The sequence below is a fragment of the Chenopodium quinoa genome, unplaced genomic scaffold, assembly GCF_001683475.1.
Source record: "Chenopodium quinoa cultivar QQ74 unplaced genomic scaffold, ASM168347v1, whole genome shotgun sequence".
Classification (NCBI taxonomy): Eukaryota; Viridiplantae; Streptophyta; class Magnoliopsida; order Caryophyllales; family Amaranthaceae; genus Chenopodium; species Chenopodium quinoa.
In genome coordinates this window covers 34,702-50,711 of record NW_018744878.1, presented here as the reverse complement: position 1 = coordinate 50,711, position 16,010 = coordinate 34,702, and the positions used below count along the sequence as shown (strand labels likewise).

Genomic DNA, 16,010 nt, shown 5'->3' with positions numbered 1-16,010 from the left:
GAAGGCATTGCAGTTTTATTAAGCGTGTAGATCTACTATGGAGTGTGGACAATAGTTCACATTAAACTTTGGCTGTTAAACATTTTAAATGCCAATTATAACTTCATAATATTGTATGGAGTGTAATACTGAATTTATGATGAAAATAAATTGTTAATACTATTTCCTTGGGATAAAGTGCAATGATTTGATGCTTATTTTCTTACATGTCATTGTAAAAAATGTCCTGAGAGTATGAAAATAAAGTAATGATTTAATTACAATTAATATACTTCTAATACAAATAACTATATGTAATATACTTCGTACAAAATTGCACCAAAGAACGTATTATGGAATGGTGAGAACCTAGCCATCTTTACAGTTCTATATACAAAATCCTGTGGTTTCCTGCCTATACATATAATACAACGTATGACAATTGACAAAGCTAGGGTCTACAAAAGGAGAAGGGCTCCAATTTTCCCCCTTGTTCCAGCATATACAAGGTACGAATTCATCAGCAGCCAGTTAACTCCCAGCTTCAGTCATATAAAATCGAATTACTCCAAGAAAGCAGAACATCGCGTGCCATACTTGGCAAGTCTGCAAGTTTAGTATACCCTTAATCAACTCCAACACTTTATTCAGAATATTCAATGTTTCACACATGTCAACAGAAACTAACCTCGAGCAACTTCCGCAGCAACAGTCGGTACATCCACTTGATCCTCAACCAAACGGTACACATCTATAAGCTGCAGCATAACAGGCCAATTATAAGAAACACCCAAAGTTTGATAGGAGGAAAGAGAATTTTAATACGATACCTCTTGTATATGAAGCTTTGAGTCTTCAGTCATAGCAAGAACAAGCTGTCTACGAATCCCCTCATCGATCAAGAACAGTCGTGTTCCGTCCTTGATGGTGTCTGTAAGGTCCAACTTGGAGGTTGCTTGTTCTTTCCCTTTCCTTTGACAGAGGACAAATAAGCCAGGTGACAAGTTAGAAAAGAGAACCAGAGTTATTGAATTGCAGAATGGGAGAGTTTAATAAGCATGAAGTAACTAGACTAACTTGTCTCTAAGTTGCAATGCTGGAGTATTGTTCATCCTTGAAACATTCTCCTTTGCCAACACAATCAAATTTTCCAGCCGTTTCCACTGAAAAACCCCGTCTTTGAAAAGTACCTGATACAGGGTGAAGAAGATGAGGAGGGTATTCAGAGCAAGGGCTAGCACTTGGTATACGATTCTTATATGAAACCAACAGCATTTAATTTTATGAAGACCTATTATTGGCTTTCTATCATGCCTTTTAAAAAAAGTTTTGTAAGGTGGTAAAGAATGGTTTTCTCGATTATTGCTATGTATTACACAGCGTCAGAATTTCAAGCTCTCAACATGACACTAGAATAATGACAACATAATAAGTGAATTTGACTTGAAATAAGCATGAGCAAGGAGGCGATCATCTAAAGCACCTGGATAAGACGATCACGAAGAGCAGGATTTGGATCTGTAAGAAGACGCTTCGCCACATATGGGTAAGCTACCTAGATAGTTCAAACAATAAGCGTATAAAAATAAATAGTCAGAATATAAAAGAGTTAATCATAAATCATCTCAGAGCTTGAATAAGCTATCAGCATGAAAATAAAAAATAAATTAATAAAATCAAGCAAATAAACTCGTAGGAATAAATCGCCTACAATTTACAGAATATAGTTAAGTCTTGGACAAACACATCAATATATGAAGTATCATTTTATATGCAGGCTAAACTTCTGAAGCAAGTCACTTGACTACCCTCTTGAGCGAGATGGACATTTCTAGAAAATAGAGTTCATTACAGATCCTCAACCAGCAATGTTGGGAAAACCAGCTATTGCTAGAGCAACAGAAATAATAGAAAACTTGACAGGAAACACTATTAAAGATCCGGTAGATCCGGTTTGCCTGAGTCAGACAAAGGTGTCAATATGCATAGACATGATAGACAAATGATAAAGTATACTTAGCTCTGCTCTCTTCTGGGACATAAGACCTATAGCTTATCATGAACTCCCTCATAGATCAAGCATATGAACCCATGAAGCATTTACTTTTCACATAAGTTTTCAAGAAGCATTTTGAATTGATTGTTTACTGAAACCCTTCTTTTTACAACCAGAATGTTTAATGATAGATGTTTCCATGATTATCTCATAAGAAACCCAAGACATATAATTCTAGTTAGGTACTTTAAAGGAAATAGAGATCTCAACACAAGTGAATCACATAATCCGAGCCATCAGGCATTCAACCTAAATCTGTATAAATATGCTTCTTTGGTCAATCAACAAACAATTCTACTAGTGGGTATTTACATTTGGCTATATACATAGCAAGGATATTGGTAAAAAGTAATTACCTCAAGGAATTTAAAATCTGGCTTCAGAGATAAGCATATTCCTTCTTGCGTCAATAGAGATCGGATGACAAGTGAAAACCTTTCTGGAATACGAATTGGATAGTTGTAAACAAGCTGATTGAATTTACCTGAAAGTCATGGTTTACAAATCTTCATTAGACATTATCCAGAATAAAGGATTTTAGATTTTAAAACTATGTCACATCAAAATCAAACTCCATAATGTGAAAGTAATTACCAATTAGCGACACCATTTTAGTCATGATCATTTTAGCTGACTTGCAAGGCGAATTATACTCGAGGGCACAACAACAACATAGACTTTTCTAGGTTCTCTCCTTTAGTTAGGTCACAACTCATATTTTAATCTCTAGTAGAATTCCAAATATAAATAGAGCCCAGAAAGAAACTTTAAAGGCTCAAAGAACCAAAACTTTAACTCTTTTGTGGTCTAGGGGTCATGCACCTTAGGGGTCATCCACCTTAGGGATCATGCACCTTAGGGGTCATATTATTTTTTATGAATAATCAAGGAAGGAGAAAAGCTGTAAAGGTTTTATCACGATAGGGTGAGTTTGCTCAGTCTACAGCACAAAGAACTTTGTAAAGCCAAAAGACCTGATTTTGTTGCGCGACTGACATGGAGAGTTACCAGCCTATAGTTTTTATGATCCCTAAAATACTCAATGTTGTGAGTCCATTCAGGCCGCTTTGCCCGGTAGCTTGGGCAAGACCTGGTTTCACCTTTTGCAAACTTTACTCCAACAATTTGGATTATGAAAATACATTATACCTAGAGGCTAAAGTTACCTCAGTTCAATAGTATAATTACATTTGTTTGCAGGGATTTTCACCACATATGTTAATTTCAAATCTCTTGGTTGAGATGGAAAGGCCAATAATCCTTTTAAGACATTACAAAGTTCTGTATGGATGACAGGAATCACAGGATGACTAATCAAGTTTACTAAAGATCATATGGTTTACGTACTTATCATACGGATGAGACTGGTTAGACACATCATATGCCAAAGAACAAAAAATGTATAGGGTTACATGCAAAACACAAAACCCACCACCACACACTTGAAGAAATCTTGATTATAATGTCTCTCCAACTCCCTTACTGATGATTATAATTCAAGCATGATCAAAATACTCACATTCACATGCAATAGCAACATCAAATTAATAGATTTATTCATCACAACATCGCTTCAAAAGTCAAGAGATAATATCACAAATATAAGCATGCCCGAAGTATAGCAGTGCTCAATGAGTTATTAATCAAAGAACGTAAAATGGGAAAGGAACTTACCAGTGACACTTCTAAAATTAAATTCTGATACCCCTTTCCCAAGAGAATTCTGCCATATGGCTTCTAATGCAGGAATAATAGGAGCCACATCAGTCCCCTTTGCCAGGAAACCAAGCCTAGTGAAATCATTTGCCATCTCAGCATAATCCTCATTCACAGCATGGACGACAGCATCTATCAATATCTGTTTATTTTGCTGAAACACGACCACAAAAATATATTAATTTATGGAAAACTCCCAAGGGAAGAATATTCGTACAGAAACATTACCGATTCAGGAGCAAAAATGAAGCCATGAGGCCCATGACCAGTATCATTTAGCACAATTTTATCCATAAAAATAGAAAGAACGCCGGATAAAGGTTTCTATAAATTCAAACACTGAAATACTGAATGAGTTCATGACACGTGCCATTTAGCACAAATCTTGCATCAAATTAGTTTTTTCTTTTCTTCCAAATATGACTGCCAAAAATTTCTTTAGATATCCTTAAGAAGGAAGAGAATAAATTTGTATTGTGACCTGCTGGAAAATCCTACTCTACATGTAGCAGCCTTAGCAGGCTTAAATGAGAAGAAATCTTATAGCCTATGACATCACATATGTAACAGGACTGACACTAATTAAACAATTAAGGAAGCTGTGCCTCCTTTGTAACTTACCTGGCTCAGCACAGCAACATTTCCGAAGTCCACATACGCTATCCGCCCATCACGCATAGCAAATATATTTCCAGGATGAGGATCTCCATGAAACAGTCCAAACTCCAATAACTGCCGCAGGGCAGCACTAACTCCAACAGTCAAAAACCCATCCATGTCAAGGCCTGAATCCCTAACAGCCTAACGAATGATAAGAACAAGTTAAAGTCAATAAAAGAAAAGGCTTCAGCAGAAAGTAATAAGGAAAATAATTACCCCAGTATTTTCAAACCTGAGGATCAGTACATCGAATTCCGTCAATCCATTCCATCACAAGGACGCGAGAGCCAGAATACTGCTTGTAAACTTTAGGAATTTTGACAGTTGGATCATCTTTAAAATTCTCTAAAAACTCTTCAATGTTACGAGCTTCCTGTAGATTATCAGTGGAGAAGGGGAAATTATAATGTGATACTCAGTACTATAATTGTGTCAGCTTCAGCTAATATAAATTTTTTAAATATGACATAACAGAAGTATTTCCTCTCAAATTAATGAGCTTAAATCCTGTATATCTTTCGATAAAAAAGACAATGACAATACACTTTCTTCTATCAAACAAACAACTAATTTGTATAGCATTTAGAGAAACAGACATGGTTCATTCAGTAGCCAAAATCACTAAATCAAATCACTTACGATAGCATATTAAGAAAATCTTAGAAGAGATCTTACCAAGGTGTAATCAAGTTCTTCCAAAAGCTTCTCACCAAATTCATCAACAATCAACTCAGCATTGCAGCCTAGTTTCTGAATGCTGATGCCATTCAAAAATGATGCAAGAGTACGGAAGAGAAAAAGGTCTCGATATATTATTGGCTCTATGTTAGGCCTTTGTACCTGCAAGTGCACATTTACACGTCTCATTTAGAAATTCTTAGATTTTGTTCCAACATGAGTGTAAATAGTAGAAACAGAACAGGCAGGGCCATATGAAACTTTATAGAATTGCTATGAAACTAAATTGGAAAATACTTCGCCTTGCCACAAAATATTCCTGAAACATGAGACTTCCAAGGTTCCAACAGAAAGACTAGGGTTGAAGAAAGTGGGGCAATTTGCTACTTTTTTTAGAAAAAAATATTTAAATAAAACTGCACAAGTTAGTATAAGAGAAAGTGGAGCAATTCCTTGATCACTTTTTCTCTTTGTTCTTCCAATAACTACTTTTTTTTTTTTTTTGTGAGGAACTTCCAATGACTACTTGGCTAAGAGGAAAAGTTTCAATGTTATAATATTTATACATGAACAGGAAAGGAACACAAATGACATTAGAATTTCTTAGTAATACAGTGATTGGACTCAAGATAGCTACAAAAATGAGCAAGAAACCATTAACAGATATAAATTTTTTAATAATTCTGGAGCCAACCATCTTTTTTCCAAATGTATATGAAGATTAAAAAGGAAAAGATTGTCAAATAGACTAATAGTTTCCCCAAGATTTAAAAAAAAAAAAAAAAAAAAAAAAAAAAAAAAAAAAAAATCACTAATTGATGAAACAAGCTTGTGGACAAGATTAGAAAGGCATTAACAACTCTCATAACATAGGATTATCAACAGTCTATTTTTTCTACTAAATAAAGACAGGAAAATTAAAGACATTGGATGCACCTTAATAGCTACGTCTTCCCCAGTGGCACGAAGGGTGGCTCGATAAACTTGACCCAAACTTGCAGCTGCTATTGTCAGTGATGAAATCTTGCTGAATATGGCCTCAAGGGGCTGCCCTAGATCCTCTTCTATGATTTTGAAGGCAACCTATCAGCATTGCCAAATAATTTTCAGCTTTTGACTATCATAATGCAAATGAATAAACAATGTCTATCTAGCCATATGGAGCCCGCTTACCTGATTAGGAAATGGTGGAACATCATCTTGCAAAATACACAGTTCGTTCATGTAATCTTCTCTGATTATATCAGGTCTGCTAGCAAGAACCTATCATCAATGTCAGCCAACAACAAAAGCAACTAATAAGAGGACTACGATTACCAGCTGAGAAACCACTTAACTGCAATTAGAACTAAATAAATTGTGATTCAACAAGGACATGTCAATATCTATAGACTCTACTTGAAAGCTCAATGTTTAATTCCTATTCTACTTCTTTATTGAATATCTGAATGAAGGGTTGGATGAGGAAAAATCTGCATGCCATTGATCATTCACAGAAGTATTGTAAACGAAAGCTGGCAACAATATGAGAGTGATTCAATGAAGTAATGAACAGGGGCCTAGAAACACAAAATTAATTGGATAAAGATTTAGCCAAAACCATCTCTAGCCAGCAAAAAACTGATCTTCCTTGTACTCATAAACCCTTAAGCCTACATTTTGTGGCCTTATAACAAGTTATCGCCTATCACCATCCCAAGATGAGCTAATCCCCTGAAATTAGATAACCACCACTTCAAAGACACAGAGACATCTTTTTTGCATATTATGTTCAAGTAGCTGAGATTAGGTTTAGCAAGCCAACCTATATCCTCATGGAAAACATTTGACTTCAATTCAGTAAATACTAGCAATTTATGCAGCCACAAGGTTTAGGTGTTGCTTAATTTGACTGAAAAAACTCATTTTATAGGCAACAACACAATCAATTTATCTACTCCAACATCACACCTATAAATTATTCCATAATTATACTACAACTTTTAAACTTAAAAGTCCAGAAATGAAAAGGACTAGGCTAAATAGCAAAGAATTTTAACACCAAAAGTTCACTAACCTGCCCAGCTTTAATAAAGGATGGCCCTAAGTCACATAACAGATTCCTCAGCTGCCTTGCTCGATATGGCACAACTTCCTCATCTCTACCAACAAAAAAATCATATGATAATGTAGCCCAATATAGGCCTAAGTTCCACACTATCTCAACGCCACGTTCAACCAATGACAAAATTGCACCTCTGGATTCCAACACCTTACTCCTCACCTAACAATTAAGGCAAACAAAAACTGTCAATTTACCAATTTACTATCAATACAAAATTAGATCAAACAATCGACCATGTTACCCATTATGCTAATTTACACCAGCACCAGGAATGTACTTTGTATGCGCGTTTTTAATCTTAAACGCATAGAAACTTCAATTTCACCTTTAAGCAACCCAAACCGGGCCTTAAACCACTACATAAGTTCAGCGACATGCCACCAAAATTTAGCCTCAAATTCATGCAATAGAGCCTTACATGCCTACATCAGCTACATAATTAAAGTCACATAATCCTATCCTAAGTCCTTAGGCAAAATGTAAGGCTTGAAGATAAAAAATGCACTGATGCATTAGTATCAATAACACAAACAACTGAAACAAGTACAGCAGAAAATGTAAACAGCTATATCATCCCTTTCTTCAATCCTTAATGAATTCGAAACCGAAACCATACCCAGTAACCAAATTCACTAGCAAGTAAAAACCCAATAACAAAAATCAATTACCATCAAAAATTAAAAACTAATTAGCTCAAAATAACAATAATTTAATTAAAATTCAGCATAATACCGCCTCAGGCGTATACTTGCGAAATGGTACACAAACACCACGTTCAATATCAAGCTGATCCAAGGCACTACTTCCACCATTTTTATCACTGTTCTTGCTAAGTTGCAATGCATTTGCTCTAACAACTAATGATTTTGATGGGGTTTTAAAAGAAATGAACTGGGTATTGAATTTTGACTTGAAATTTACTGATTTTGAGAAAAGGGATGAAGGGAGTGAAATTGAGAGAGATGGGGGTGAATTAACTGTACAATTTGAGGATATAAATTCCATGATAAATAGATAAAATTTAAATCAACATCAAAAATCAAAATCAATAAAAACCCATGAAAAAAGAGAGAGAAATTGGATTAAACATGGTAGTTTGGGAAGTGAAATTAATGAAATTTAGTACTTTGTGATGAGCTGATGTAAGTTATGATGAATGTGTGATGAATAAAGAACCACGAAAAAAAGGAGGGTAATTTGGAAATGTTACGAAAAAGAGTGGATAATGGGAGTTGGAGTCTTGGAGATAGCCTGATAGTTGATCCTCTTTGTCACGTAGTTGTTTCAAGGTGCAATTTGCAACATATTTGTAATTGTAAATTTGTAATGTTTTGGTGTTTACTAGATACTCTGGACTTTTCGAGTTTTATACAATTTCTATTACTCTCCAAAAAATATACTACGTATTTACTACCACCCCTTTTCTCTCTCGTCAAATTCACATATGATACGGAATATGAGCATACAAAAGAGGACAAAGGGGAATAGTATAGTGTTGAAATGTTAGTTCATCAAGTGGAAAATCAAAGATATTTATTAGGTATATACGCACAAACCAAATAGAAAGGCGGATTATATTTTTTTAAGGCATACTCCACAATACATAAAGTGCTCCTATCAACAAACAGAAGGGGACAAAGGATAACTATATCGTTGAAATGGTAATTCATCAGAAGAAAACCAGGGATACTTATTAGGTAAATACACACAAAACCAAAGAGAAAGGCAGATTCTATTTTGAGGCATACTCCACACTACATAAAGTGCTCCTATCACCTGGCTGGCAATGCCCGGGGAAGAGGGGAGGAGGGGATTTGTCATTGATAAGAATCGAACCTCGCATCTCTCCACCCCAATAGAAAACCAGGGATATTTATTAGGTAAATACACACAAAACCAAAGAGAAAGGCAGATTCTATTTTGAGGCATACTTCATACTACATTAAGTGCTCCTATCACCTGACAATGCCCGGGGAAGAGGGGAGGGGATTTGTCATTAATAAGAATCGAACCTTGCATCTCTCCACCCCCCCCCCCCCCCAAACCCTCTATTTCCCCTGCTGTCAAAAACTGAAAGAATGCTGAAAGTTAAGCAAACATCAATATTCAATATTAACATCAAGGACACCCTCAGGCCTCAGTTTAGGGAAACAACATAGACATTATGATATACAAGTAAAAAGCACAGTTCCTGCAACATGCTTGGGATTCTAGGTTCCGACTTTTATGAGTCCAAATTTCGCTAAACTACTAACAAAACATAAATCAAAATAGCCAACCATTCATCATATACGCCTAACAAATTCACAAAGATGGATAATACATAACGATCAATTTTACCAACTCATAGGAGATTAGAGCATAAAGATGGCTGGTTCAACTTAGTAAATTCATGTACCCAGAAAACAGGAAATACACAAACCCTAAATGTACCTACTCCCCATAATTAACCCTACAAATTAAATCTAAGAGCCCTTGACAGCAGTTGCATCATCTGTTGATAAATCATCTTCGTCATGGTATATGTTCTCAGCCATCTGCCATATTTGAAGAATGTTATCCTCGGCAACACTAGCAACAACCCAATCTTCACACGGATTCCATGAGAAGTCGGAGATTTTGCTGGTATGGCCTCCATGAATGAAGAGCAACTCCGGCGGACCATCTTCAGCATCCTCTGGGGTTTGTTCTTCATCAATTCTGCGAATTAAAAAAAAATTCAAGCAGATTTAGAGAAAGCTAGAGTTTTACCTAAACAAGGAGCAGCAACTACACTGACTCCCCCTCAGACACTATACAAGAGAATGCATCACTTGATATTCATGTAGATTTTCTTCTCACCAAAGTAACATACAGTTTATAGCTCATTTAAACCATATGCTCTAGCAAACATATAAACTTATTTGCAGCTATTCCATATTCAATTTTAGGGACAAACAAAAACATAAGTAAAATTGACCACGAATTTCTTTAATTTTATTTAAACCTAACGCATGCACATCACCCATTGCTCCACACAAATGTAACAAAAGATAGTTTTAAAAAAATTAATTCAACAGAACACAAAACATATTATTTCTTGATGATGATAATCTTATACATGCAAACAAAAGATAGTCACTGGCCTTACTGCGGCAGTGCAGCTCCAGTACTTCATTACTCCAACGCAAGGACAAACAAATGACTGAATAAGCCCTCTGTACAAGGTAAGTGAGCTTCACTCGGGCTTGCCAATTTAATTACTTTTAAAAGTGGAATTCTATTTAGCTTTTATGTCATCTTCAAGAAAATAAAAATAAAAACTCATTCAAACTCCAAGAGACATGCAATACAGTCCGCTACCACATAAATGGACTGCAACTAATGCATTAGGAATTTCGAACTCCAAGACAAGTCTACATTTCTAAACCAAGTCTGTGATTGATAATATGTCATTCAATGATGTGACAAAAGACGTGCAATACACCCCCCACCATTTCTGGCAGCTAACTGCCTATGCATAACTTAGCAAGTTAGCAGAATTAACTTGTTTGGTTTTCTCCAGCAATTACTGAATAAAATCACAATTGACACTTCAAATTCTGATTATATCTACTATTTACTTGCCCGAATAGACATTTAACATCAAAAATAGGAATTTCAAGGTACTTGCCAAAAACTGATTATTCCTTTAGTCTATAAAGTATGCACCAACAAAGCAAGAGAAGACATGCACAAAAACCACACAAACAAACAGCAGTTACCTGCTAAGATCCCACACCATCAGTCTCCTACCAAGACAACACGAAGCCAAGATAGTCTCATTTTTAGGACTCCACCCAACTTGGAAGACCTCCTCCCTGCCACATCGTACACATTTCACAATTAGATGCCAAGTAGCAGAGCAATGCCTCACTAAATCATTGAATGAAAGTATGAAACTTCAAAGTTCTGTGATAAAGGGAAACAAATAGGAAAGAATTGTTCATTCTTACTTGTGACAATCAAAAGTATGCAGTGCAGTGTTGAGTTTCCTTAGATCAAACAACTTGACAGTCTTATCAGTTGAACCCGTAGCCACAACCCATTCATTAAAAGGATTAAAAGCCAAGCAATTCACCTGACAGATAGAAAATAAAATCATGTGAACAAGTATAACTTAATTCCAGAGAGGACAAAACAGCCTCCAGAAAAGGGACTGCTTCAAGAAACAAAATTACGCACCAACAATTTTTTTAGCCTAACAAAAAAGACAGTTTGTGAATTCTATGAACAATGAAAACAACCCAGCACAATGGTACATTCTTACATACACAAACCAAATTTCATACATTTTAAAAATCATTAAACAAAGCGCCAAGAAACAATTCTTTTTTCTTTTTTTTTTTTTTTTGGGGGGGGGAATAGGTTGAGGGCCTGACCACAGTACAAAAGATCACAACCTGAGTCAGGCAACCATTAGGGGCAGCCACTGTTGCCTAAATAAGTGGAATATTATAGAATAATTTATCATATTGCAATTGAAGATTATCTGGGCAAATAAAAGAGTGATTTGGCTCACCTCAATGGCAAATTAGGTTTCAAACAATATCCATATGGATATGTTTTTTTCTATCTAACCCAATTTACAGATGATTTTCTAACATCAGAACTCCACATATTTTATGTATTGCTTTTTCAATATACAAGTTACGTCAAGTATCATGTGTTTAAGGTTTAGTCCTACTTTGACAGTTAACCGAAAAATAAATTAAATTACTTGTACTATTAATAAAATTTTATTAGTAAAATTTTAAAACCAGTATATTCTGGGTCTTAACTGTCATAGCAATTATGTTTTCCTTTCTACTCCTATGTATCAAAAGGATATGCCTTTACCAACTACGTCATTCCACGAGCTGAGGATCAAAGTTATACGAGTCATATAACTTAATTTGGGAACTCTGACCATTTAGCCAAAAGAGAAAGTGAGAACTGTGTTTAAAGGAGAGATTATGATGCCTATATCTGTAGGCAATTTATAAATCTTAGACCAATAATCAATGTAGGGGAGCAGAGTACAGAAGAAAGCTTTAATTAAACCAAAGCCACTCATAACAATATTCTGATGATAAAATTGTCTGCAACCCCAATAACAATTATGGCTCACCTCACTTTGATGGGCAATAACAGACTGGACAGGCTTGGTAACTGACGGAGCTCGAAGGTCCCATATAAGAAGATACTGATCATCTCCGACAGAGCCAAATAAGTATTCATGTCTCAAATGCCATGAAACATCTTCAACAACACCTTCATGAACCTACATATGCAGATCACTATCATCATGATGTTGTATCCAAATAAAGAAAATTAAAGTGCGCCCATAAAACATCACTAAGAAGATAAACACACCCCTTACGTGCACCATTGTTTTCATCTGATATACTGTAATTTACAGCATTTGGTACATAATAACCAAAAAATGAATAAGTTAACAATAATAACAGATTCACAAATAATATTTGGCCATCTTAAGTGAAAGAAAATTTAAAGATACTAAGCATTTTAATCTGTGAATCGCAGAATTTGCAAAAGCATATAAAAAGCACGAAACAATTTTTAGTTTGTCTGACAAAAAGATATACCTTAAATATTTGCATTGCATCCAGATTTTTGTTTCTAGGAGTCGCATTTATGTCCCAAAGACAAATCTGAGCATCATCAGAACCACTCAATAAATGGCCCTGCTTAAATTTACTCCATGACAAACCATAACCTTCAGTGCTGTGGCCTCGTAACCTCAAATCCGGATTACATGCACCATCGAGTGGTGGCTTTGATGGATGTTTACTGTAGTCAAATATATATACTTCTGCACTCACTGTTTTGGTGGCAATTATGAACGAATTCTGAGGCATATAGCGAGCCCGATTAACCTCTCCATCATGGTTTATCTGCTGTATAATTTGTACCTGAAAAAACAGATAGAAGCATATTAATGTAGCACAGATGATAATATCTTAACTCCCAAGTTAGCTTTCTATTAAAAACAAACAATATAACAATCTTCATCGATAAGGGTACAGCTATGTACAACACGATATTTTAAAAGCTCATTAAGAAATGAGTATCATGCATTCATGCAAATTGATCAATGAGTTTATAATACTATCCAAATGAGTTCATAAGAAGTAGCATTGTACAATAGTTACTAGAAGATGGAAAGACATGGAATTTAAACATGGTTAATATGAGACCATAAAAGAGCACTAAAGTCTAATAAATACTTTGCCCAAAAGAGTTGGTCAAAATATTGAGGTCATTTAAGCGTACAGGGATTTAAGCATTTATCTAACAGAGAAAAGCAACAACATCCAAACCTTTGCAAGGTTAACAAATCAAGAAAAAAGCATGTTGCCACTTTAATTTTTTATAATAAAGTTGGGGCTAAATCAAGCAATCACAGCAAAATACTCCGTATTAAGGAAACATATCAATAAATAAATAAGTTGCCTTCTTTAATTTCTTAACTCCAACCATATCAAATACTTGGTTCACCATAACAGCAACAAGCAAGTGTTAAACCTGGCACATTTGGTCGTCAAACTCAAGATAATGAAGTAATTTGATTCCAAAATACCTTCTACATTTCCTTATTGTTATTCTTATAGAAACAATTACAGATTTCTTGTGCATTCGAATTCAGCATGTTATCTGAGCTTCCACACTTTCAGTAAACAATTGGCACTTTCTAAAAACACCGAATATCCACAACAAGCATGAACGCATGACTTGGAGCCTTGGGAGGTTGGGACCAATAGGGTACAGTATCATGGGGCAAACTAACAAGGTCAGATCATGAGCAACAGATAAGGGTCTAATATTATCGGGTGGATCGAGTAATTCCAGCAGAATCAGCAAAAAATTGGCAATACATCCATCGTTATCAATAAATGAAACTAACTTTTGACCCTAGCAGTCACCAATAAATGAGCCACCATTTTCCTGGGATTAATACAATATCTAATTGAGAGAAAGATTGTGATCCACGAGCATTTGGCAGGCTCTTCATGGCTTCAAGCCTGTATAGCCTGTGGGCATCGCAAAAACATAAAGCTAGGAGCCAATGTGAATGATAGTAGATAAACCAACTAGGCAAGGTGAGCATAAAATCATTCCATAAATCCATATGTGAAACTTGTTTTTCAATATACCTCTCTACTCCATATTACTTGCAACATACCCCTTGGCCCCACATTTTGTGAAGGAAAATTGATTGTGAAATGAGCAAATTGATCGAAATAAATTTAGCAACGATAACTTATAGGTTACAGTGTCCCTGTATTTAAATTATTTTGATTAATTTGCTCATTTAAACAATCAAATATTATTCTTAAAATGTGTTCCATAAGGGTATGTTGCAGGTGATATGGAGCAAAGGAAGTATCAGCTTGTGCACGTTGCCACGTTGATTGGGTATAAATCTTTATATTCCTAACATGTAACATCAAATCAATATTTCAATTAATAACTCCACACAGAGAATGACACAAATGTGAGCAAATGACCGTGAAAAGACAAAAATCCAAACATATAAATAAATAAAAGAGCCAAGAAGAAAAGGATACCTTTCCGTTGGCACAACCGAATCCACCCATATCAGACCGTTCGTCATCATAATGCCGGGCATCATTCTCAGCATCTTCAAGTGGGAGTTGAACCTGAGCCAACATAAGATAATTCGGCTCATTCTCAGAAGTATGGGTCCCCAGAATCATCTTCTGCACCGAGTAATCCTTCCCGGGAGGCTCATCTCGATCGGGGAGCCACTCAACAGTAAGAGACGGCCACTCAAGCGCGTGAGTGATTACCAAATCATACAAAAACGGGGTATTCTTCTTCCATATCTTGTACTCCTCATTTATCAACCTCTCTTCAATCTCCCCTCTCATCTCTTCCTCATCCTTCCCCATCAGAAACCCTCGTCTACCCAAAAACCCTAGAAACACCAAAATTCAAACTTTCAGCAAAAAATAAAAAACCCCAATTTCAACTTCTCATCAACAAATCTCAGTTCTTTTCAAAATCACTCACCTTTTTCCAATCAAATTAAACACTTCAGTCTTCACACCACAATTCCTGAAACCCTTTACCCTAAAAACAAATAAATCAAATTCCAAGATCAAAATCAAACCACAAATCTACAGATTCACATCAAATTAAATTCAAAAACAAATTCACAAAATACCCACAACATTAGCAAAAATGGCAGAATTTTTACCCTAACAAAAGAAACTACAGTAAGGAAATTAAAATGCAAATAACAGTTAAATTACCAAATCTAAGCTACCGAAATCAACAGAAAATCAGAAACAAAAAAAGTAGATAAGAAATAGTCACCTGATGAGAGAGAAAGAAACGGCAACTGCGGTGGCGGGAGCGACGAGGAGAGAGAATGGAGGGAGATGAGAGAGAAAGTAAGAGAAAGAGAGAAACTATAAAGGGAGGTTACGGAAGAGTGAGGTATTAGAAGAAGCGGGAAATCCTAGTGTAAAACAAGAGGGCTTTAAGGTTATGGCTAAGGGTTGGGTCATGGGTGATTTGATCTAAACCACACTCTACACGATCTTCTGGAACCCGATTTTAAAACCAGCTATTCATTGTTTGTTTTGCGTTAATAACAAAGGGTGCGCTCGATAATATGTTTTAGAGTAATTTTTATTGTCTTGTCTTTGTCAAAACATTAGTTGATTCAAATAATAGCATTTGATAAGGTAGTGGAGGATGGTAATTTTCAAGTTTTTGATGAGTGAACTTGAAAACTAATAAGGTAAGTAAAGATGTTATTTTGAAAAT

At 35.5% G+C, this 16,010-nt stretch overlaps 2 protein-coding genes across 2 annotated transcripts; both read right to left on the bottom strand.

Moving 5' to 3' along the window:
• Nucleotides 1–173: 173 nt before the first annotated feature.
• On the bottom strand, nucleotides 174–8,448 carry LOC110705345 (protein ACTIVITY OF BC1 COMPLEX KINASE 1, chloroplastic-like). The gene is made up of 14 exons (XM_021883182.1): nucleotides 7,926–8,448; nucleotides 7,146–7,352; nucleotides 6,263–6,352; nucleotides 6,026–6,172; nucleotides 5,087–5,251; nucleotides 4,644–4,784; nucleotides 4,373–4,552; nucleotides 3,710–3,905; nucleotides 2,392–2,519; nucleotides 1,463–1,534; nucleotides 1,057–1,169; nucleotides 810–951; nucleotides 668–737; nucleotides 174–585 (listed from the first exon to the last, which is right to left on the bottom strand). The coding sequence occupies exons 1-14, from the start codon at nucleotides 8,196–8,198 to the stop codon at nucleotides 524–526; spliced, it is 1,986 nt and encodes a 661-aa protein (XP_021738874.1). The 5' UTR covers nucleotides 8,199–8,448; the 3' UTR covers nucleotides 174–523.
• Nucleotides 8,449–9,334: 886 nt separating this feature from the next.
• Nucleotides 9,335–15,713, bottom strand: LOC110705343 (WD-40 repeat-containing protein MSI1-like). Its single transcript, XM_021883177.1, has 8 exons — nucleotides 15,555–15,713; nucleotides 15,249–15,308; nucleotides 14,783–15,153; nucleotides 12,800–13,126; nucleotides 12,322–12,474; nucleotides 11,168–11,292; nucleotides 10,937–11,032; nucleotides 9,335–9,893 (listed from the first exon to the last, which is right to left on the bottom strand). Exons 3-8 carry the CDS (start codon nucleotides 15,125–15,127, stop codon nucleotides 9,659–9,661), a joined length of 1,281 nt encoding a protein of 426 aa, XP_021738869.1. The 5' UTR covers nucleotides 15,128–15,153; nucleotides 15,249–15,308; nucleotides 15,555–15,713; the 3' UTR covers nucleotides 9,335–9,658.
• Nucleotides 15,714–16,010: the final 297 nt, after the last annotated feature.

What these genes read in the sequence shown, in the direction of transcription:
- LOC110705345 (XM_021883182.1), bottom strand. Translation starts at nt 8,198, where the DNA reads ATGGAATTTATATCCTCAAATTGTACAGTTAATTCACCCCCATCTCTC. An exon ending in TTCGATGTACTGATCCTCAG is followed by an intron (nt 4,553 to 4,643) that starts GTTTGAAAATAC and finishes ATCATTCGTTAG; the next exon opens with GCTGTTAGGGATTCAGGCCT. An exon ending in ATGTTGCTGTGCTGAGCCAG is followed by an intron (nt 3,906 to 4,372) that starts GTAAGTTACAAA and finishes GTCGTGTTTCAG; the next exon opens with CAAAATAAACAGATATTGAT.
- LOC110705343 (XM_021883177.1), bottom strand. Translation starts at nt 15,127, where the DNA reads ATGGGGAAGGATGAGGAAGAGATGAGAGGGGAGATTGAAGAGAGGTTG. An exon ending in TCGGTTGTGCCAACGGAAAG is followed by an intron (nt 13,127 to 14,782) that starts GTATCCTTTTCT and finishes CTGTTTTTTCAG; the next exon opens with GTACAAATTATACAGCAGAT. An exon ending in CATACTTTTGATTGTCACAA is followed by an intron (nt 11,033 to 11,167) that starts GTAAGAATGAAC and finishes ACGATGTGGCAG; the next exon opens with GGAGGAGGTCTTCCAAGTTG.